Raw genomic sequence first — 23,907 nt, forward strand, 5'->3', positions numbered from 1 at the left:
TTTTCTGCTGTCTCTGCTCATGGTCTGGAAATTAATTGCTTTTAGTTAGGACATCAGTCAATTGTAGGGATCACCTCATTTGTTTCATTTCTTGGGGATCACAGTCTTGTACTGTTTGATAATCAATGTCTGAAAACATTTTTTTCATGCATTTTATTCAATTTGTAGTTGTTTACAAAGTGAGGGTAAGATTGGTTCAGTTACTGCATCATGACCAGGAAAAGGAGATCATTTCTGGGCATTTTTTATGTATATATTAATAGATAATATAGCATTGTTTTGTATGTCTTTAACCTTTATATAAATGGCAGTCTTCTGTTTTCACTCAGCATTATGTGTCTTGAGATTTAGCTGTGTTGAATTATTTCATTGTATTTTATTTCCAGTGGTAGTGTATAATATTCCATTATTTGACTGTATTACAGTTTATCCATTTACCTGATACGATACACATTCTGGATTAGTTCTAGAGTTGCATTATTATAGAATGCTACAGTAAGCATTCATGTACGTGTCTTCTTTAAGGATGAGGATATGGATAGATGTGTGGCTGTATATCCATTCTACTTTGTTTTTAATTTTGTTTTTCTTTATGTTTTGACTCACTCAACCTATTTCCCCAACTCTCCCCATTCTCCTCTGGCAACCACCAATCTGTTCTCTCTCTCTCTCTCTCTTTTTTTTTAGACTCTACATATAAGAGAGATCATACAGTTTTATCATTCACTGTCTGACTTTTTTTTCACTTATTGTAATGTCCTCAAAATCCATCCATGCTGTCAGAAGTGGCAATATTTCCTTCTGTTTTGTAGCTATATAGTATTCCATTGTGTATGAATACCACAATTTATCCATTCATCTATTGATGGATACTTAGGTTGTTTTTATATCTTGGCTGTTGTGTATAATGCTGCAGTAAATATGGGAATATATATCTTTTCAAGTTAGTGTTTTCATTTTCTTCAGATAGCTCAGAGGTTGAGCTGGATTATATTGTAGTTTTACTTTTAATTTTTTGGAGAACTTCCACACTGTTTTTCATAGTGGTTGCACCAGTTTATATTACCATCAACAGTGCTCAAAGGTTCCCTTGTCTCCACATCCTAACCAATGATTTGTTATTTTTTGTCTTTTTGATAATGGTCATTCTGACAGGTACGAGGTGATATCTCATTGTGGTTTTCATTTGCATTTCCCTGATGATTAGTGATGTTGAGCATGTACCTGTAGACCCTCTGTGTCTTTGGAAAAATGTACATTCTGATTTGTCCATTTTTTAATCAAATTGTCTGTTTTCTGCTATTGGATTGTATAAATTTTTTTATATATTTTGGATTTTAGCCTCTTACCAGATACATGATTTGCAGATATTTTCTTCCATTAATAGCTTGCCTTTTCATTTTGTTGATGGCTTCCTTTGCTGTAGAGAGCTTTTTAGTATGATGTAGTCACGCTTAGTTTTTTTTTTTATTTTCTTGCTTTTGCTTTTGTTGTCAGATCCAAAAATGAAAACACTAACTTGAAAAAATATAAAGGAGCTTACTGACTGTCTTTTTCTTCCAGGAGTTTTATAGTATAAGATCTTACATTCAAGTCTTTAATCCATCTGAGTTCATTTTTGTGTATGTTGTAATATAGTGGTCAAATTTCATTCTTTTACATATAGCTGTCCAGTTTCCCCAACACCATTTATTGAAGGGATTGTGATTTCCGCACTGTATGTTGTTGTCTCCTTTATCATAAAGTAGTTGATACATATACATGGGTTTATTTCTGGGCTGTCTGTTCTTTTCCATTGACCTGTGAGTCTGTCTTTGTGCCAGTAACCAACTGTCTTGATTACTATAGCTTTGTAACATCACTTGAAGTCGGGGAGCATGATGCACCCAGCTTTGTTTGGTCTTTCACCTTCTAGGTACTTCACTCTTTTCATTCAATTCTATATTCATTCTGCCTTTAATCTTATGGTCATGGCAAGTTCTTTAGTGCTTTAAAGAGTGTTGCTACACTAATAACTACAGTAATATGTTCTTAAAGTTGTAGGGAAGTTATATTGATAAAGTAGTTACCATTATATTGGTTTTATATAAAGCATTTAATTAGTTATGATAATAAAGTGTCTTATTATGTATATTTAAAGAGTAAATTTAATATACCTATTTTCCTTCCCAAGAACACATGAAGATTTAAACTTTTTAACTCTAGACACTCCCCCTCAGTCTTAAGTGCCATCATTGTTCAATATTTTAGTTCTTTCTGGTTCTTAACTGCCCAACTGTTGGCACAGCTCTAGTTTTTTTCTAAGATTCTCTCCTTTCTCATGTTATACTTTCTTCATAAGTGATTTCATTCATTCCCATACCACCTATATATAGAAGACTTATATGTCTCTTGCCCAAACTTCTCTAAGTTTGAAGCCTAATTGCATACTTAATATAGTCTTTGGATGTAAAATCTATTGGTGATGGTATCAGTGTATCTCATCTCTCAGGAAATAGGTGGCACATTCAAAATGGGATAATTCAAGAGGGTTTATTTCCAAAGAAGTTGGAATATAACTGAATGTTAAGACATGAAGCTGAGATACATTCATTAGGTTACTCCTTTCTGCCCATGGATGCTGTCAATAAGCATCATCGACGTCTCCCCACTCCACTGCTGTCATGTCTAAGTCAGAGTCTCCCAAAGAGACCAAACAGCTGTGGCAGCTCTTCATTGGAGGACTGAGCTTTGAAACAACCACTGAGGGTCTGAGAAGCCATTTTGAGCAATAGAAAACGCTCTTGGACTGTGTGGTAATGAGGAATCCAAACATCAGGCGCTCCAGAGGCTTCAGGTGTATCACATGTGCCTGTGAAGGAGGTGGATGCAGCCATGAGTGTGAGGTCACACAAGGTGGATGGAAGAGTTGTGGAAGCAAAGAGGGCCATCTCAAGAGAAGATTCTCAAATACCTGGTGCCCTCTTAACTGTAAAAAAAAGTTTTTGTTGATGACCTTAACAACACTGAAGAATATTACCTGAGAGATTATTTTGAACAGTATGGGAAAATTGAAGTGATTGAAATCATGACTGGCTGAGGCAGTGGCAAAAGAGAGGCTTTGCTTTTGTAACCTTTGATGACCATAACTCCATAGGCAAGATTGTCATTCAGAAATACCACACTGTGAATGGCCACAACTGTGAAGTAAGAAAAGCTCTAACTAAGTAAGAGATAGCTAGTGCTTCATCCACCAAAGAGGTCCAAGTGGTTCTGGAAACTTCGGTGGTGGTCATGGAGATGGTTTTGGTGGGAACAACAACTTTGGTCGTGGAGGAAACTTTAGTGGTTGAGGTGGCTTTGGTGGCAACCATGGTGGTAGATATCATGGCTGTGAGAATGGCTATAATGGATTTGGTAATGATGGAAGCAATTTTGGAGATGGTGGAAGCTACAATGATTTTGGCAGTTACAGCAATCAGTCTTCAAATTTTGGACCCACAAAAGGTGGAAACTTGGGAGGCAGAAATTCTGTCCCCTGTGGCAGTAGAGGCCAATACTTCAACAAACCATGAAACCAAGGTCACTTTGGTGGTTCAGTAGTAGCAGTAGCTATGGCAGTGATGGAATGTTTTAATTACTAGCAGGAGACAAAACTCAGCAGGAGAGGAGAGCCAGAGAAGTGACAGGGAAACTACAGCTTACAACAGATTTGTGAACTCAGCCAAGCACAGTGTTAGCAGGGCCTAGCTGCTACAAAGAAGACATGTTTTAGACAATACAACTCGAGGACTGTACTTGTGATTAATTGTATAACAGGTAATTTTAATTTCTGTTCTGTGGAAAGCATTCCAACAAAGTATTTTAATGTAGTTTTTTTTTTGCACCCATGCTGTTGATTGCTAAATGTAATAGTCTGATCATGACTCTGAATAAATGTGTCTTAAAAAAAAAAAAAGACATAAGGCTGTTAGGAAACAAGGGGGATTAGTTACTGGTACCCCAGAGAGGAGTACAGAGAAGAGACTATTGAGTTGATACCTTCTTGTTGACGGACACAGCTCCCCCCACAAAACTTTTAAGTTCTTTTATAAAAGTGTTATTCCGCTTACATGAACTTAATACACACGTTCTTAACAGTTATGCTTACATTATTCATGAAAATTTAACAGGACATTAAACAGAGCTAGTCATCATCTCAAGTTATTTCCCTGTTATTGTTTGTATAGCACATGCGTGTTAGGCAAATACCAAAAACTTCACAAAGAGGCGGCCAAGGGAATAAATACTTTACCCTACTTTCCTATCTTCCCAAGACTCTCTTGACTAAACCTAAGGGAAGCTAGTGGATGAGGTTGCCTACTGATAACAGATAAAACTATACAGTAGAGAGTAGATCTGGAGGCAAACAAAAGATATTTGCCATAGATCTCTTCTTCAAAATTATTACATCAAAAATTAATTATAAAAGCCTAATGCTTACTCCTAAAACTTGATCTCACTGTGGTGCTCCATATCTTTGTGAATGGCACCACCATCTGTTAGATTTTTTAAATTAGAAATCTGAGATTCATTCAGGACATCTTCCTTTCCCTTCTACACAAATCAAAATTCACTCCCAAATATTGATGTTTTATTTCCTAAATCTCTCTTTAATCTGCTTCCCTCTATCTTCTCTGTCTCCATCCGGTTCCTTAATCTCTTACCTAGATGACTATAATCTTCTCTGTTAGTGAAACTGTGTCCATGCTTACCCTCATTCTATTCTGTTTTTCACCTTAAAGGTAGAATTTTGTTGTTGTTCAGTAGGTAAGTCATATCCAACTCTTTGCGACCCCATAGACTGCAGCATGCCTGGCTTCCCTGTCCTTCACTGTCTCCAGAATTTGCTCAGATTCGTGTCTAAAAAGTAGAATGAACTTTTCCCAGTGCAGATTTGATCATGCCGCTTCCCTGTTCCCATTACTTTTTACCTCCTCAAAACAAAGCCAGGTACACACAAGAACTTTAATGGCATAATGTAGTTTATAAGACCCTGCTTTCAGCTTTTGACCTCATCCTGTCTTTCTAACCCCATTTTACACCCCTTACCCCACATTCTTGCTATCCTTGCCACGCTAGCCTCCCTTTTCTCTCTTGTGTGCCAAGAGATTGTTAACTTTATGTGCATCTAAATTTAGAGTTTACATAAAAACATGTGAAATGTATCAGGAATAGTTAACACCTTTTATTTTAACCTTTGTTTTCTAAATTTTCTAACATAAGCATGATTTTCTTTTATAATTGAAAATGCAGTAAGTATTAAAATTTATAAAGTGCAACCTAACTAGTGGGATAAACAGGTTTTTTTGTCTTTGTTATTTTTTTTTTTAACATATTTTGGGCCTTTCCCAAGATTTTTTGGTGGGAAAAAAAGGAAGGAAAATATGATATGTCTTCAGAAGGAAAATATGACATTTAATCAGCAGCATGTAATGTGGTACATGGGAGTGCTAAACAAAGCCTCCCTATGTACAATTATTCTACCAGCTATCATGATTTTATCAATCTGTCAATTCTGTCAGTCTAATTATCCTGTCGAGAGTTAGTCAGAGACTAGCTGAGAATATGGCTACTGAAAAATTTGGTCTGAAAGGGACTTTGAAAACATCATAAAGAAAGGTCAGATTGAAAGACAGGGAAGGTTGCAGAGATCATATGGTTACTGTAGTTGTGCTTATAACCTGAGTATAACTTTCTCTTTGTTGTTTTTTGATTAAAACTTCTGGTATAAGAAGTGGGAAAATAATGTTCTCCTCCTGTTCATTAGCTTTAAACAACTTTTTATTCGATACAGTGGAAATTCAAGTTGGCAGCAAGCTGAATAATTCTAGTCCATATTATGGTAATGTGGCAATACTTCAGTTAACTGACAGGTATCTAATCATTTTTAGGTGATCATCTGGGCAGACACAGACCTAAAAGTAAACTATTTTTAAAAATCTTTTAAGTCCAACAGTTAGGTCTCTGATTTGTGATCTATTTCAGTTAAAGGAAGGGAGCTCTTACTCTGTATTTGATTTTTATACAGTAGGTCGTTTTCCTTGCTTGTACAGTATAGGCCATAAAAACCATGGTTTCTTAGATCAGATTACAAAAATCCTGACATTCCTATACTATTATCTTTATTTACGTAGATGCATTGGAAACAATGCAAAGGAGATGGCAGATGATACATATTTAACAGAGAGAAATAAACATTGAGTAAGGATTGGTGATGGACAGGAAAGGCTGGTGTGCTGCAGTACATGGGGTCGCAAAGAGTTGGACATGACTGACTGACTGAACTGAACTGAGTGAGGGGTTTGGTAGTCTGGCCTTCTCCAGGTAAATGCTGTTAGGGTAGCAGCCAGTCTTGGAGCTGATTAGAGTAGAGAGGCACCGTTGATTTAGAAGCCAGGAGCACTATTAAGTCAAAGTTCTAAGAAAATGGAATGAAGGGCTGATGAAAATGTGTAGTTGCTGGAATAGTCTTTAAGCTACTCGTGACCACTGCATTTTGTTAATAATGGTGACGTTGAATCATTAAGGAAAGGTTGAACTATATTTTGTGTTCCTTGTTTATTAAGCCAGAATGTATGTCATATATTTTAGATAACTGTTTTTAAAAAATAAAATTGTTAAAATTGAAAGCTAGCTTTCCTCAAGTAAATTTCGGTTACTTTCAGACAATATTAGGTAGCAGTTTCAATCAAATAGCCATGTTAAAAATATTGGACCACTGCACCGTTCTTTTCTTTGCAAAACGGTTTGGATTGCCAGAAGTAGTGTGCATGTTTTTAAGTTGTATAAACTTATTGGCATTTTATTGATCTGGAAATTGCTGAAGTTAAAAGTAAAAATGTTTTCCACATTTTTGTGATTTAGAAATTATGACTTACATTTGATTTATTTTCAAATTCTTAATAACCTAAAGTAACAATGACTTAATGAAGTAAACATTTGTCATTTGTGACCACCCTGCATTTTTGAACAGTTGCCCTACATTTTGGTAATTTCCCATGTCATAAGCCCTAACATCACAAAGCAGTTCAGCTCAGTTCAGTCGCTCGGTCGTGTCTGACTCTGCGACCCTATGGACTGCAGCACACCAGGCTTCCCTGTTTGTCACCAACTCCCAGAGCTTGCTCAAACTCATGTCCATCGAGTTGGTGGTGTCATCCAGCCATCTTATCCTATGTCATCCCCTTCTCCTCCTGCCTTCCTGACTTCGCAAAGCAGTTGCCAAGAAATCTGTATTCTCATACCCCCTCACAACTTAAGGTAAAAAGGTCCATGACCAGTCATACTCTTCTCACTTGAAATTGCTTGGGACCAACATGAGGTGGCAGTCTTAGGCAGGGAAGTTTATCTTTTAACAAAGGTGGTGGTGGTAGCCTCTAGTTGTTCTAGGTTCCTAGTATCAGAAGTGCCAAATAATAGTGGCAGTCTAATTTTTCCTGGAGAAGTTGTCAAAGTGTAGTTGCGGTTCATATCTGTTAAGTTTGGTTCGTAACAACAACAAACCCTTAACAGAGCTTAATTCCTTTTCTACTTAGCTGGAAGAGATTCTTGTTTGTAGCTAAGTAAAAAGCTTGACTAAACAATATCAATGATTGCTTTTCATAAAATATAATATTTCATATTGAAAATGTAAATAACTCTCTTGCTTTCCTTTTTCATTCAACCAGCTTAAACATTGTGTTATAATGGTTTGCATTGCAGCTCCTGTATGTTTCTTACTAGATTGTAAAGTGTGTGGCCCATACTTTCACCTCTTTGTATTCTTATACATGATAGGCATTAGGTAAAATTTATGAAACTACTAAAATTAGGATACTTTAAAACATATAATAACTTTTTTGTAAAGCTATTTACTCATGAATGATGTTCCTGCCAAGTTATATATGACCAAAATAACCTTAGGCACAGCTTCTATTAGTATTTTACATAGTAACAGATCAGTGTTCTCTAAGCCAGTAAGGAACAATCAAGAACTTGTCCAGGAAAAAAAAAATTTGTTTATTTTGTAGTGTTTACCTTTACTAACAGTTTTATTGAGAAATGATTGATATATATCAATCACTGTATAAGTTTAAGATATACAGCATGATGGTTTGATTTACATAAATGATTACCACAGTAGGTTTAATTATATCAATCGTCTCATATGGATGTAATCAAAAGATGAAACTTCTCCTTGTGATGAGAACTATTAGGATCTACTCTCTTTAACTTTCCTTTTGCCCATTAGTGAATGTGGCTTTTATAAGTATCCTCAGGCATCTCCCAAATACTGAAGGCTTAATTTTTTGAGCTAACATTTTAGAAACATATAGCACTGTATCTGATTTTAGTAGAACACCTCAGAACAATTTTTTAAATTGGGAATAACTTTGAAAGCTGTTTTTTTAAATCTGTCCTTGTGAGCACACTATGGTTTGCTTCAGCATTTTTTAATATAGTGTTTTTTTAAATGTTTTACATATATTTTAAGTGTTTAATTTTTTTTTCATTGGCAGATTATAGATATTGACTCTAGAGGTCTTTGGCAAGCTCCCATTCCATTTGTACCACACTGCTGAGGACAGGATGGAGACTCACAATTCCGATTCTAAAGGATTATTCCACATTACGCTGGCCTGTACCAGACCAGACTTTCTCTTCCTCCTGCCTCTTCAGTACTGATGGTTTGAATTTAGAATCCATCATTGTTTCCTAAAAGGTTTAGTTTATAGGGAACATGAGCATGAGTAGCAGCCCTTGAATAACTTCAGGCAGTGTCCATATTTGGCTGCATCATAACACAACTATGTCACGGCCTTTCCAGGTACCTGATCCTGCAGAATGCATGAATTATTGCCTAAATTTTCTTCTTCCCAGAGTAAGCCAGTTGGTGCAACTTTAATCTACCAATGGCAGACTGTTTATATTGCTGATTCTTACACTAATACACTATGTAAGCCTAAGGAAATTACCTCATTGTCCTTCTATGTCCTTAATGTCCCCATATGTAAGTTGAACAGTGTCTGAAATTGCCGTATCTCTAGCCTTTATTGGCCAAAGGTTGCTAACACTGTTTTAGGCAAAAACAAGTCCGTAAAAGTGTTTTGGTCTGCTCCAACTCCTCGTTTCATTTTCTTCCCTGAGCACTAGTTTTTATTCTTTCACCTGTACAGAAGCAGAGCATAATTGATTGTGACATGGTTGACCAAAATCAGTTTCAGTGCCAAGTATACGAAATGCACTTTTTGATGGTTGATATTCAAACAGATACAATTTCCTATACCAAACCTTTAAACTCTTGAGTTAGATTTCATGAGAAATAAATTGAAAACCTTTTCTTTAGTTAACAGAACATTGAATAAGTGATTACCCTTCTCAGTATATATTAAGTGTAGAGAAACTCAATTTCATGTTAAGATACCAAATATACATAAATCTAACATGGTAAGAAATACAGTATCTATAAATCTTTCTCGTTTTGGCTCTTTTATAGCTCCTGGCTAATATTCTTTAGCTTTTAAAAAGTTGATTTATGAAATTTTTTTTTATTTCATTGCCTGTATAGTTTAAAAATCACATAGTACTACTGAGGCTTTTAATGAAAGACAGCAACCCTTATTTCAGCTCATCTTCAAATTCGTGACTCCGAAACATCTACCTTTAACTTTTTGGTAATTTTTCTAGTAATTATTTCCATATTTCTTAATATATGCTTATGTTGCTATTAATAGTTCTTGATTTTTCAGCTTGGCATTATCTGTTGACATCCATCTGTGGAAGTCAAGATTTATTTCACTTATAAGTATTTCCACTTATTTGCAAGTTACATGCTCTCTTTCTGTTAATATGGATCTTTTCTGCCTCATTTGTCTTATGTATTATTGATTAAAATTCAGCTCTATCTCATTTTTTACCCCAGACTAGACATTATTCTTACTGTTTTTTGTAATAATGTTTATTTACCCACATGGTTCACAGTTGATTTGTTCTTCAGTCCTTCTTTCATCTTAGAACTTCTATAATCATCTTTTTCCTGAAGTACATACTGTAGAAGTATTTTCTCTGTATATTTAAATTTGGATAGTTTCTATTACTGTCTTCAAGTTCACTAATCTTTTCTTCTGCTATGTCTAATTTGCCATTAGTCCCATTCAGTATATTTTCATCTCAGACATTGTAGTTTTCATCTCTAAAAGTTTAACTTGTTTTATATCTTCCATGTCACTATTTAATTTTTCATGTCTCTACTTAACTTTTTGACTGTATGGATTACAGTTTCAGTTACTACTTTAATGACCTTATTTGCTAATCCTATCATTTGTTTCATTTATGGGTCTATTTTGATTGATTGATTATTTATCTCATTATGGATCATGTGTTTCTACTTTGTTGTATGCCTAGTACTTTTGGTTTGGATGCCAAACATTGTGAGTTTTATCTTGGAGGGTGCCAGATATTTTTATATTTCTATAGGTCTTCTAGACCTTTTTTTTCTGAAATGCAGGTAATTGTTTTGAAACAGTTTGGTCATTTTGGATCTTTTATGATTTGTTACTTGAGTCCAAAGCAATGCTCAGTCTAGGGCTAATTGTTCTCTACTACCTGTGCAAGACTGTGCAAAGGATGCTGTCTAACATCCTTTGAATTTTGAATTTTTCCAGTGTGGCTTATGGGAATAAACACTTTATTTTCTAATCTTTTGGTTATTTTCCCCTCAGCTAGTTTTGGGTTATTTCCTTGCGTGCTAGTTTTGGGTTATTTCCTTGCATGCATACACTAGTCATTGCTCTGAAGTTGAGGAGGACTCTAAAATTTTGCTGTTCTCAGTTTATGCAGCTCTTTGCTCTTGAGTTTTCTCTCTTGTAGACTCTGACTGCCTTGGTGTCTCTGGACTCTTGGCTTCTCATCTTGTGGAGTCTGCTAGACTCTTACCTGGGTTTCCCTTCCTGCATCATGGCCTGAAAATTCTCTGAAAGCAACAAACTGCAGTAGTTTTTGGTCTCACCTTCTGTTTCGCATCTCTCTGAGATCACTGTCCTTTGCTTGATACTTAAATTCTTACAAACCATTGTTTTATGTATTTTGTCAGGATTTTTTGTTTGAAAATATCTTTATTTTTGTCTTAAGTACATTAAAGATATTCCATTGTCTTCTGGCTTCCATGATTTCTGTTGAATTAACTGTAAATCTTTTAAGTTCTTAGTTTCCATATTTACTCATTTTCCTCAGTTGTTTTTCGTACTACCTTGTCATTTTAAAATAATCTCCTCTTTACCCATGTTTTCAGTTTCTTTTCACCAAACCTATTTTCCACCTCCTAAATTTCCCATATCTATGGTTTTTTTAGAAGTCATACTTTTTTTCCTGAGCCTCACAATAACTTCTTTCCTTTTATGTTTTGGGTGTTGCGTTTTGTTTTTTTTTTTAACTCATTCCTTGTCACTGTATCTGTGTGGGGGTTCCTTAAGATCCAGTTAAAAAGTGTATTGCCTTAGCGATTTGATTTTTTTCTGTTCAAGTCATGGGACTACATTTTGACATGAGACTACGTTAAACTTTTTTGAGCACCCAGGAAATGTGAATGTGGGCAATAAATCCACATTAGTCAGCTTACAGTTATAAATTCTTAGAAGAGAATTTGTTTTTTTCCGTCCACCAGTCCTATTGTGAAGACAGTTTTCCTTTCCGGCCTTTAGCTGGGGCCAGAAGAAGGGACTGTTATTGCTAGTACACCTTTCTGCTAATTCTGTGAACTTTTGGAATCTCAGCTTCGTACTAGGGAAGCCAAATTCTACCATCCCACCACCACCCCCATTCAATAAAAAACTGAAACTCCTCAAAACCATAAGCACTTATGAAAAAAAAAATTTTTGTTAAAATCTCTAATGTTTGGATATATAGATGTAATTAATATACTTAAACACCAACATTTTATGTTCCTCTGTTAACTTCTTTAATGAACCAGACTATTTGATCAGATAATTTGTTTTATCAGTAATAGCAAGGTAGTTATAGTGTGACCTCTCAGCCAGAAATATAAAAGTAGGCTTTTTTGGTAAAATGAAAAGTCCCAATACTGCTAAAATAGTGTTCTTGCTGTGTTTTAACAGATTATAATATGATAGTACAGAAAAATAGCCAATGTCAGACATTATACCTCAATTTTCATTTAGAGTTCATGAATTAGTCACATCTTTATATGTCTGTTCTAGAGGAAGAGTTCACTATTGAAAATTCAGGAATAAGAGAATTTATTACATTTTCCCCCCTTTGTTGTCATATTCTAATGTCTCTACGAAAACCTTATATGCTTCATTTTTTTAAAATACAGATTTATTGTATCATACACCATAGAATTCACGTATTTAAATATAAAATCCTTTTGTTTTTTGTATATTCACAGAGTTGTACACCCCTCACTGTTTTAGAACATTTCATCACCCAAGACAGAAAGACTATTAAGATGCTTCCCATTTCCCATACCTTTTCAGCCCTAGGAAACCTCTAATTTAGTTTCCGTCTCATACATTTCTGGACATTTTATATAAGTGGAATTATACAATATGTGATATTTTGTGGGTGACTTCTTTCACATAGTATTTTGTTTCAGAGTTCATCCATATTGTAACATGTATCAGCACTGTATATTTTTTATTGCCAAATAATATTCCATTGTATGGATATGCCACTTCTTATTTATCCATTGGACAGTTGATGGACATTTGATGTTTCTACTCTTTGACCATTTTGAGTAATTCTACTATGATCATTCATGTACAGGTTTTTGATATTTTCGTTTCTCTTGGACATGTACCAAGGAGAAGGATTCCTGGGTCACATATTTAACTTTCTAAGGAACTGTCAGACTGCCTTCTGTACCCTTTACAGTGTATGAAGTTTCCAGTTTCTCCACATTTCTCACCAATAATTGTTATTATCTCTTTTAGAATAATCATCTTAGTAGACATGAATTGGTATCCTATTTTGGTTTTTGATTTACATTTCTTGAATGGATAATGATGTTGAGCATCTTTTTATTTGCTTATTATTCATTTGTATGTCTTCGTTGGGAGAAATTATCCTTTGTCCATTTTTAGTTGGGCTATTTTATCCTTTTTTATTATTATATGTGTTCTTTCATTTTCTAGATACAGATCTCTTACTAGATATGTGATTTTGAAAAAAATTTTCTCCCATTCTGTCGTTGTCTTTTCACTTGATGATGTCCTTTAAAAGCACAAAAAGCTTTAGTTTTGATGATATGCACTTCATCATTTTTCCGTTTGTCACTGTGCTTTTGGTGCCATATCTAAAAACACATTGCCTAATGCAAAATCACAAGACTTCTATCTTTTTATCTAATTTAATTTTTCATTTAAGAAAATTTAAAGCAGTGCCCATAAAGAAAAATTTTTGTTTGTTTTTACAGTTTCAACATGAGGAAATTTTATTTTATTTTATTTTTCTTTTTAAATGTATTTTTTATTGGAGGAGGAAACCTCTTTGAACTGAAAGGCAACTGACAATAAAAAAAAAAAAGTAGAAACCAATAGTCACCTTAAAGTAACCTTCAGTGGCATTCAAATGTTTTGCAACCATTGCTTCTATCTAGTTTCAAAACGTTTTCATCACCATGGGAGCTCTCTGTACTATCTCTTTTTTTTTTCCATTTATTTTTATTAGTTGGAGGCTAATTACTTTACAATATTGTAGTGGTTTTTGCCATACATTGACATGAATCAGCCATGGATTTACATGTATTCCCCATCCCGATCCCCCCTCCCACCTCCCTCTCCACCCGATCCCTCTGGGTCTTCCCAGTGCACCAGCCCTGAGCACTTGTCTCATGCATCCAACCTGGGCTGGTGATCTGTTTCACCCTTGATAATATACATGTTTCTATGCTGTTCTCTCTAAACATCCCACCCTCGCCTTCTCCCACAGAGTCTAAAAGTCTGTTCTGTACATCTGTGTCTCTTTTTCTGTTTTGCATATAGGGTTATCGTTACCATCTTTCTAAATTCCATATATATGCGTTAGTATACTGTATTGGTCTTTATCTTTCTGGCTTACTTCACTCTGTATAATGGGCTCCAGTTTCATCCATCTCATTAGAACTGATTCAAATGAATTCTTTTTAATGGCTGAGGAAATTTTAATTTAATCAACATGAGGAAATTTTAAAGGGGAAAAAAACACTCATAATCTCATTGACCTAGGAGTCATTTATGTTTGGAATATTGTCATTTCCTTATTTAGTATGTGCATATATTTATTATTGATACTGTTTGTTAAGTACTATGCTGTGTTCTGATATTTTTTTTGTTTATAGATGATATTCATAATTTTAATTTAAAGGCTATATAACATAGCCAGCTTATTTCCCAGCTATGTAATACAACTTCTTTATAGTTTTTTTTTCTTATATAGAACTCCAGTTAACACTGACACATGTAACTTTTGCTTCTATTGAATTATCTTCCTCATATAACTTTTTAGGAATGGAATTACGGGATTAAAGGATGTAAGCATCTTTATAACTCTTACGTGATGTCAGATTTCTTCCAGAAAACATTAAACTGTGCTTTTGTTTAGTAAACAGTTAAAATTTTTTTCCATTGATTTTGAAGTTGATGGACATTGCGATTTGAATTTTACTTTGAGTGGCAAGGTCAGTGATAATCCTCCATCCATAAAACTCAGTATCAAGTTGTGTGTGTATTTCTTCATCTGAAAAAAAAAAAGAAAGAAAAAATAGCAGTACATCTAAACTGGAAAGCCTTGTTGTCTGAAGATAAATATGACATACTTAAAATTCAGTATTTTATGGTATCCTCTATTTTAAATAGTAATAATGTAATTTGTTAAATTTTTTTAGGCTTCGGGAGCAGGAAAGGAAAGAAGCAGAAGAAGCTAGTCAAAAGGAAATAGAAGAATGGGAAAGGAAACTTCTAGCTCAAGCAGCTCCAGCTTGCATGGAGACCATGTGGGAAATTCCGGCCATTGGGCATTTCCTTTGTTTAGCCCAGCAAATTTTAAATTTGCCAGAAATAGTCTTTTACGAACTGGAACGTTGTCTTCTGATGCCTCAATGTAATGCTTTTCTATCTAAAATAATGACTTCTCTATTAAGTCCTCCCCATCGCAGACCTACCTTACATCGAAGACCTACTTTGCCTTATAGGACCTGGGAAGCAGCACTGAGGCAGAAAGTGCAGCAGTGGTACACGGCTGTAGGGCAGACAGAAAATCCTGACAACTGTGCCGAAAAACTTGGGTTGTGTCCTCAGTTTTTTAAAGTTCTTGGAGAAGTTAATCCATTGGAAGAAAAACCTTTTCATGAACTACCTTTCTACCAAAAAGTGTGGCTACTTAAAGGTCTTTGTGACTTTGTGTATGAAACACAAAAGGAAGTTCAAGATGCTGTTCTTGGGCAGCCTATTCATGAATGCAGGGAAGTTATTCTTGGTTATGATTATTTGGAGAATGCTTATGTACATTTTCCACAGTTTTGTGGTGCAGATGTACGGATTTACAAACAAAGACCTTTTCAGGCCCCAGAATTTCCAATTCCACCCATTAAAATACAAAGAGTACCTCGAATTAAACTGGAGAAATTGAAGTGTGACTATGTTAGTGCAAGTAATGGAGAGCATAGGTGTAGTAGAGAAGGCCTGCCCTCTGCCTTCAGAAAAGAGCAGGAAATTAATTTTGATCCAACCTGCTGCCCTGCTAAAATGAACTTAGATAATCATGACATCTCTGTTGAAACGGAAGTGAAATCTAACTGTGAAATTAGAATTCGCAGGCCCTGTGAAATGAATATAACTGATTGTTGTAAAGAAAATTTAGAGAAACCAGGAAGTCCAGGGGAGGTTACTAGCTTTGGAGAGCCTCTCAGTCCAGGTGAAATAAGGTTTATAGAAAATCAGGAAAAATATGGTGAAGCTTCCAGAGTAAAGCCTGAACCCAGTCCATTAAAAGAAAATGCTCTGAAATCTTGCCAGATACATGTAAATGGAAGCCACAGTGATCATCCAGACATTAACTGCCACAAAGTTGTAAGGGATATTCTATTAGAACAGTCACTGCAGAGCCACAAGAAACTCAAACTAACTAAAATGAGGGCAAAAAAGAAGAAAAAGAAAAAAAAGAAATTGAAAGATATTTTGAATGAAAACTTACAGAGAAAGCGTGAAAGTCTTCATTCCCTTGCATTCAAGTCTTACAAACCTGAGATCCAGAATAAGTTACTGATCATCAAAAAGAAAGCAAAACACAAGAAGCACAAATCTGGTAAGCTGACACAGATGGGCAACGATTACATTTTAGCATACTTCAAGTAGTTCTTTCAATTAGGCATCATGGAAGGCTCTGATTGATGAAATGAAATATATTTTGAGTGTGTGTGTGTGTGTTTGAATGTCAAGTTTTATATTAGTCCCCATAGTTAAAACCCAGAGCAGAAGAGGTTTTACATACTAGCAACAACAAAATACCGATGTAATACATTTGAATTTAATTCTCAGTTGAAAATCTTTGAACATTCTCTGGACCGATCACTTCTCCATAAGTGATCCTTGCCATTCTTTTTAAGAAGTGTTTTTTCCCCAGCTTAAGGGCAGTTCCATGCAATGGACAAAGCACTGATATCAGGAGATATCATTCCTAGAACTAAAGTTCATAGCAACTAGCTTCTTAAACCAAGGCAAGATAGATTATCTTTCTGGGTCCTAGTTTTTTCCCACATGAAAAGTTCTCTTAGTATATATTTTCATATCCAGGAAAAAATGTTATCTATAAGGAAAAAAATTACATCAACTTAATAACTTATGAAGCTTATTTGTTTTAAGGATTTGTAAGTTTGTCTTACATCAAATTTTAAGTACTCACTGTATTTGTCACAAGCCTTTTTGAACTTTAACAAGAAAATCTTAGGAATAAAGTTTTCAGTGAGTGATTGTGCTGCGTTTTAAATTACTCAGGTGCTTTTGCTTTTCCTATTGTTTGCCATTTAATCAATATCTGTCTCGATTACCAATAGAATAGATGAGATAAAAGCTTTATTTTATTAACCCTAAGAAAATGTTGCCGGATTGGGAAAAGCTTGAATGTTTTACTGAAACGAGTTGTGGTTTATCATCATTTGTGGGTTTCAGTTTTTTACTCCTTCCCTCGCTAACAGAGATAATTAAGATTTGACAATAACTTAATGAGTTGGCAAGTGAGGGAAGTGAATTTTGTTTAGTTGATATAGTTGCTGTTATACCTTAGTTGTTTAAATCATTAAATACAATTAAATATTTTAAAATGTGTATGTAATATATAATTGATAAAGAAATAGTATAAAATTTACTATCAAGAACAGGCTTAATTTGTTGAACTAAAAATTGCAGAGTGATCCACAATGATCTATATGATAAAAAGGTACCGTTTTTTTAAGGTAACTCTCAGCAATAAATCCATTAAATTTTGCAAGCAATCCATTAGGCTATATAAATTTATTTTGACTGATTTGCCAAATTCTCTTTGAAATGTTAGCCTCTAAAATAGTAAGTAATATTTTTAAATTTAAAAACTTTTTTCAGTTCTAAAGTATGTAGTATTGTTTTATTAATACCAATTGTCACCTAAAACCTTTTACGTGTTCATTTATGACCTACTTACTATTCATGTGTTCAAATGTAGTTATGACTTATGATGGTTTATAGAATAGATATTGATGTAGCTCCTATACAGACTATCAATCGCAGAAGAAAAATATTAGGTCCTGAGGATTGAATTAAAAGGAGTTTGTAATGTAAACACACAAAGTGTTGCTACATTTTTTAAATGAAAGTTCGGAGTGTGTGTAGGTCAGATATAAAATTTGTGGGAGTTGCATGTCCAGTTCTAGACAAGTATATGAAAAAAACTCAAAAGCAAATTCAGTGAGTACTTTTGCATGCTCTCAGAGCCTGTTGTTGGGAAGAAAAGGCTTTGAGCATGAAGTAGAAGAAAATAATGCACTTGCCTATACACTTTCTCTTGTTTTCTTCAGAGCAAATTTTAGAAAGTCAGTTTTCAATGACAGAAATACTAGGATCTGGCTAATACAGTTTTCCTCTCCCTTATTAATTTAATACTGAGTAAGCATAGACCAATTATTTTTCTTCATTGGACACTAAACTTCTTACTGTCATAACAGTATTACGTAAAATGATACAACAACAAAACATTTGTTTTACATCATTCTGTATACTTGTCTTCCTGAGACTTTGCCCTGAGCTTTTTTGTATTAGATATGTGACATCAGGGCCTTTTATAATTGGTTTTGGGCATATCCTAATCCAGTGTTTTCTTTCTTACTCTTTTTAAAAGTGAGCCTCATGGTCATAGGTTTGGGAACTCTTCCTCTTATAGATTCACATTTTGCATTAATACAGGTCCACAATGCAGGTTACAAAACTTTGTACTGATATTTCAGAAATTTTCAGATTTTAGAAGGGTATACTAATGCATGTAATGTTTATTCAATAACATCCCCAGTGGACCTTAGGGCAACCTCTGTAATCAAATGTATAATTTCTACAGGAAAATGTATGGCTAGTCTAAATGAGATGAAGACTATAAAGAACCTCATAACACTTTATCATGTTTTGATATAATATAAACTGTTTTTAAAATTTTAGTTTTCAGAAACTTGGACTTCAGAAATACACATATATGATTCTAAGCTGGTGTATTAAGGACTCCAGAAAATCTTGAAGAAAACTGTTTAATTTTGTTTAACCTAGTATTTTTCAAGTTTACTTGAATATAGAACTTTTTTTTCATGTAATAGTATTCTGTAGAACAGCAGTTCCCAAGCTTTTTTGGCACCAGGGAAGACACTTTTTCCATGGTTGGGGGTGGGAGTAGCTGGGGAGGGTGATGGTTCACATGGTAAGGAAGGGTGGGGAGTGGCGGATGAAGCTTTTCTCACTTGCCACTCGCTGTACAGCCCAGTTCCTACCAAGCCAAGAACCAGTACCAGTCCCTGCACCAGTTCCAACCTGAAGCCCAGGGGTTGGGGACCCTTGCTGTAGAATATGCTTTGGGATAAGCTGTGTCATCCATGGCTGATTTATGAACCTCTACTTAGGGTGGACTAAATGTGGTTGGTCTGGATTTATGTAGTCAACCTGGTCCATTTTCTGTTGATTACACATGCCTAAAATTTTGGTGGAATCTTCAGTTCAGTAAAACCTTCTTATTGTAATGGCAGATGATTTTTAGTAGAAGGCACAAAGACAAATTGGGTGAAAATGATTTGCCAATTTTAGTGCACTGAGGCAGTTTTGTGACCTGTAAACATTTTAGTCTATTTTCAGAATTAGACTTTTCTTTCTGCTTTTTTAAAATATAATTTTGTTTTTAATTTGTGTATGTATGGCTGTTCTGGGTCTTTATTGTTGTGCAGGCTTCTCCCTAGTTGCAGCAAGCAGGGGCTGCTCTCTAGTGGCAGTGCAGCGACTTCTCATTGCACTGGCTTCTCTAGTTACAGAGCACAGGTTTAGGGCACATGGACTCCGGAGTTGTGGTGCACGGGCTTAGTTGCTCCGCAGCATGTGGCATCTTCCCAGATCAGGGATTGAACCTGTGTCTCCTCCACTGGCAGGTGGATTGTTTACCACTGAGCCATCAGGGGAGCCCTCCTTCTGCTTTGTAAATTTTGAATTTATTTTCAATTATTTAAACCTGTTCCTTATTCTTAGAAACATTACAGAAATAAAAACATTGTCATTTTTCCCAGTTGTGCATACTTAGAGCACCAGATACTTCTCATTCATAATACTTATTTATAAAATTTATTCTTAATAGTTGCATTTATTTCTAGGTTATTTTGATGCTTGTCTCCCCTCATTTCTATAACATCCTTGAGAGTAGAAGGATTATTTTTGGTTTTGCTCCCTAATACTTAGCACAGTAACTGACACATTGTGTAGGAATCTATTGAATGAATCAATGAACACACATGATATGATTCTCCAAGATATATTAATAACTAAGATTTACTGTTTAACATGTATTTTCATATTCTTTCAAAACACTTTTATTTTTGAATAGGATTATACTACACATACCATTTTGCTGTCTGCTTTTTTCGCCACATGACAGTTTACCATGAACATCTTGTGCAATAAATAGATCTCTGTACCATCATTTTAAATGAGTGCCTAGGATTCTGTTACATGTATTGTGTAGTTCATTTAACTAGCCTCCTTAATGGACATTTTGGTTGTTTTCAGTAACATAATATTGTAGATTGTATAGAGCAAATAGAGTTGACTGAAATGAGTTATAAATTTTAAAATGAGAGGATTTTTTATAAAACCTGAAAAACTAAACAGAAATGATTCACAATACACTGACTGTTATGAAAAAGCTTGTGGTATTTTTAAGTCATTTATTTCAACCAGTTTGGCTTGGAAGGTTTTTCCCTACTTACGTGGTCATTATTTTCAACCAGATCATTTTGTGTAGTTCATCTAAACCAATTAAAATAAACAGGGTAAGTGTTGTTATTTTCTTATAGGTGAAGAAATTAAGATTCAAAATTAGTAAATAACCTCATTTAATAATTGTTAAGTATATGGTAAAGACCATACAATCAAAGGTCAGAGAGGATAGATCAATGTGTTCTATAGTATGATTTTATAGAGGATGAAGGACTTTGAAGAATAAGGGGGATTGGGTAGATGAAAAGTAGTTAATAAGTGAGCAAAACCTGGAGTATAAATAAGCAAAGTGTCACTGAGAAAAAGTAGAGTAATTAGAGAAAAACTTAAGGAAAAAGTTGACGGTTTAGAAGGTGTTTGAATGATGGAAAATATGCCATTGGGGGTGATGTCTTTCTGGGTTTGTGGTGCTGTTTTAGATAATTGAATCAGGAATACAGTCTGGGAAATGAGGTTGAAATAAAATAAATCAAATGTGCAAAAAGTAATGAGCTGCTTTTAGGGAATGATTGAGAAAGTAATGTAATCTACAATATTTGATTATATTGTATAATCAAATAAGCCCAGGCCCGTATTTTTGAAACATCTGTATAATTCTGTGCTAATATTACTATAGATATGTGTCTTTATGGAGAAAATTCTTAGAGAACCAACTCAAGATAATAAGATACAGGAGTGAAAGAATTGATTATATTCCATGGCCTTTTATTTTAATGCCTTCTACTTCCCCCACCCCCAAAAAGCCCTTACTCTTATAACGCTTACTGTGTACCAGGCACTATTCTAGGCCTTTTAAGTCTCGTCTAAGTCTTAGAATAAATAAATAAAAGTAAAATGCCAACTTAAAAAAATAATATATTAGCCAAGATACGGACATTTAGTAAGTAAAAATCATATTTAGGCTTCCTGTGACTTTATAGTCTAACAGGCACTTGCCAGAATTGCTGATAATACAAATGCCATTGGGTTTCTATTTTTAACAGTGATCAGTGTCTTAGTATAGTGATCAATGTCTTAGTATTCATTCACATCAGGATCCCTAAAATAAAAGTACTGAGACAGAAGTATATGTGTTGAATAGTTTTTAAATATGAGAATGCTGAATCTAGGAGCATTGAAGTGGAAATCTGAGTAGTTCAAGGAGCCAAGGAGTGAATAACAGGCAGCGATACCAGGTGAAGGTAAAAATGAAGAATAAGAGACTGAGGAAAGAGTTGGATTGGGAATGATAGTCACCTTAATTTTTCTGATGAAGTGTATCTCCTTATTCTCGACAACTACAATTCTATGACTATGTTATAGTATAAATCTATATTTTTAATTCTGTCTTTCCCTGCTAAGTTAGGCTTCCTTCTAGAGCTGATCTAAGCATAATTTTTAAAATCTTCATTAGGTTGTGCTTATATCATTATTTAGGAGGCCATATTTAGGTTTCCTTTTCCATTTTGAGGTGCATGTTAATACTTTTTGCCATGTCTATGTTTTAGGCTCAGGAATTGTGTTGAAATTTTTTATATGTTTTAAATTGATTTCTGACAGTTATATTTTATGAGACCAGGTGACTTAGGGCAGTGGGTGTATAAAACTCTGGTATGATCAAGTTTGCCCTCTATTTAGCTTGTTGTTTTTTAGTCATTTCCAGCTCTGTGACACTATGGACTGTGTAGCCTGCAAGGCTTCTCTGTCCATTGGTTTCCCAGGTAAGAATACTGGAGTGGGTTGCCCTGGAGCAAAAACAGATTACCAAATAAAGGCTATGTGGTTTTATAGCATTCCATTCTCCATTTTAAAAGCAATAGTTAATGAACAGTAGCAGTTAGTTTTTATTGATGAATACAGGAAACTTTGTATTCATATTGTTCCATTGAGGACAAAGATGTTAAGTAATAGTGAATATGCAAATCTTATAACCCTAATTAAAGGAATGTTCTGAAACCAGTCAAATACAAATTACATCCCTGCAGAAAGTCTGAAGAAATGCAGTATTATACCATAAAAAGAACACAGCTTTGAAGTGAGACATATGTAGTACATATAGGTGCTTCAGTGCATATTAGTTATAAGTTCTCTGTTAATTGATTTATCTGCTTATAGCCTGTTTATTTCTCTGTGAAAAATGAACTAATACTTATCTTGCTGTAGTTTCACAAAAATTAATGGAATAGCAAATGCATGATACCTTGCATGGTGCCTGGCACATGGTAGGAATCAATAGGTAACTATGATTTTTAAGAGGTTAGAATTATATAATGGAAAGAGCATGAACTTTGGAGTTAAGAGTCCCTGGCTGTGGGGATTACTTATTATAGTGTAACACTTAAGTAAGTTAAGTAACGTTTTGATCTTCATTTATCCCACTTTAAAATTGAGGTTTGCTTACCTTGGAAGGTTGTTTTCAGAACTAACTGAGATAATTTATTTATCACCTTACTAAGTGTCTGACACATAGTAAGTGCTCAATAAATGTTAGTTTCGTTACTACCATTCCTAGGTCATGTTGTGAAACTCTTTGTTAAATTGTGTAAATTATTTAAATTCTTTGTCAGTGTTTTCCTCATTATAAAGTGGACTCAGAATTGTAAACAGTTACCTGCCTCCCTTTTCCTACCCCCAGCCTGAATGTTTCTGATGAAGAGTAGGATTCTTATATTTAAGGATCTTAACTTGTATACAAAATGAATAATGGGATTTTTGTTATCAGTAATTCCTAATCTAGTAAGGAAGAGAAACATGTAAACAGATAATTGTAACACTGTATAGTAGGTGTTACATTAATTGATATATGTACAAAGTTGAGTGGTAACATAGAGAACATCAGAGCAAGAAGAATTAAAATGAAGGAGTAAGTTAATAAAATAAATTGAAGAAGTTTAAAAAATAATTAACATTTTGTTTAAACTCTTATCACAATGTGTCTAAGGCAGATGAAAGCCACTAACATGTGTTGATAATTTACCCTCTGCCTAATAGTAGTCTAAACTCTTAGCATGCTTTAACTTGTATAATACTCACAAAGTTGGTGATATTATTATCCCTGTTTTAGTGAAGCTGCACAAGGAAATAAAATAATTTGCTCAAGGTCTTGCAGCTTGTAAGTGGTTAGAGCTGAAATTCCAATCCAGGTAGTTTAGTTCCAAAACTCAATTCTTAAAACTACTACCCAATACTACTTCCAGTTTCTTAATAACATTTAAGTTATCTAAATGACATGATGAAAAGAGGTACCCAGTAACCACCTCAGCTGCTTAATTTATTCAGATAGAGTGGTTGTTAGAGTTAATTGAGAATTTATTACCTACGTTTAGTGTCTCTGTGGCAACAATATCAAATTGATTGGAAATATCAAAAATGTCCTCTTGTGCTTACAAATAAGTAAATACAAAATCAAATTATTTTTAAAATACTAGTTAGAGGAGTTCTGAGG

General features: G+C 34.5%; 1 protein-coding gene across 5 annotated transcripts in view; it reads left to right on the forward strand.

Annotated features, from left to right (window-relative positions):
• KIAA2026 (KIAA2026 ortholog) overlaps positions 1–23,907 on the forward strand; it is a 104,836-nt gene that overhangs the window by 39,158 nt on the left and 41,771 nt on the right. For all 5 annotated transcript variants that reach the window (XM_043890666.1, XM_043890667.1, XM_043890669.1 and 2 more), the window contains one exon: positions 14,882–16,299. In XM_043890666.1, coding sequence (XP_043746601.1) covers positions 14,882–16,299 — 1,418 coding nt within the window. The remainder of the gene's footprint in view (positions 1–14,881; positions 16,300–23,907) is intronic.

The sequence above is a fragment of the Cervus elaphus genome, chromosome 29, assembly GCF_910594005.1.
Source record: "Cervus elaphus chromosome 29, mCerEla1.1, whole genome shotgun sequence".
Lineage (NCBI taxonomy): Eukaryota > Metazoa > Chordata > Mammalia > Artiodactyla > Cervidae > Cervus > Cervus elaphus.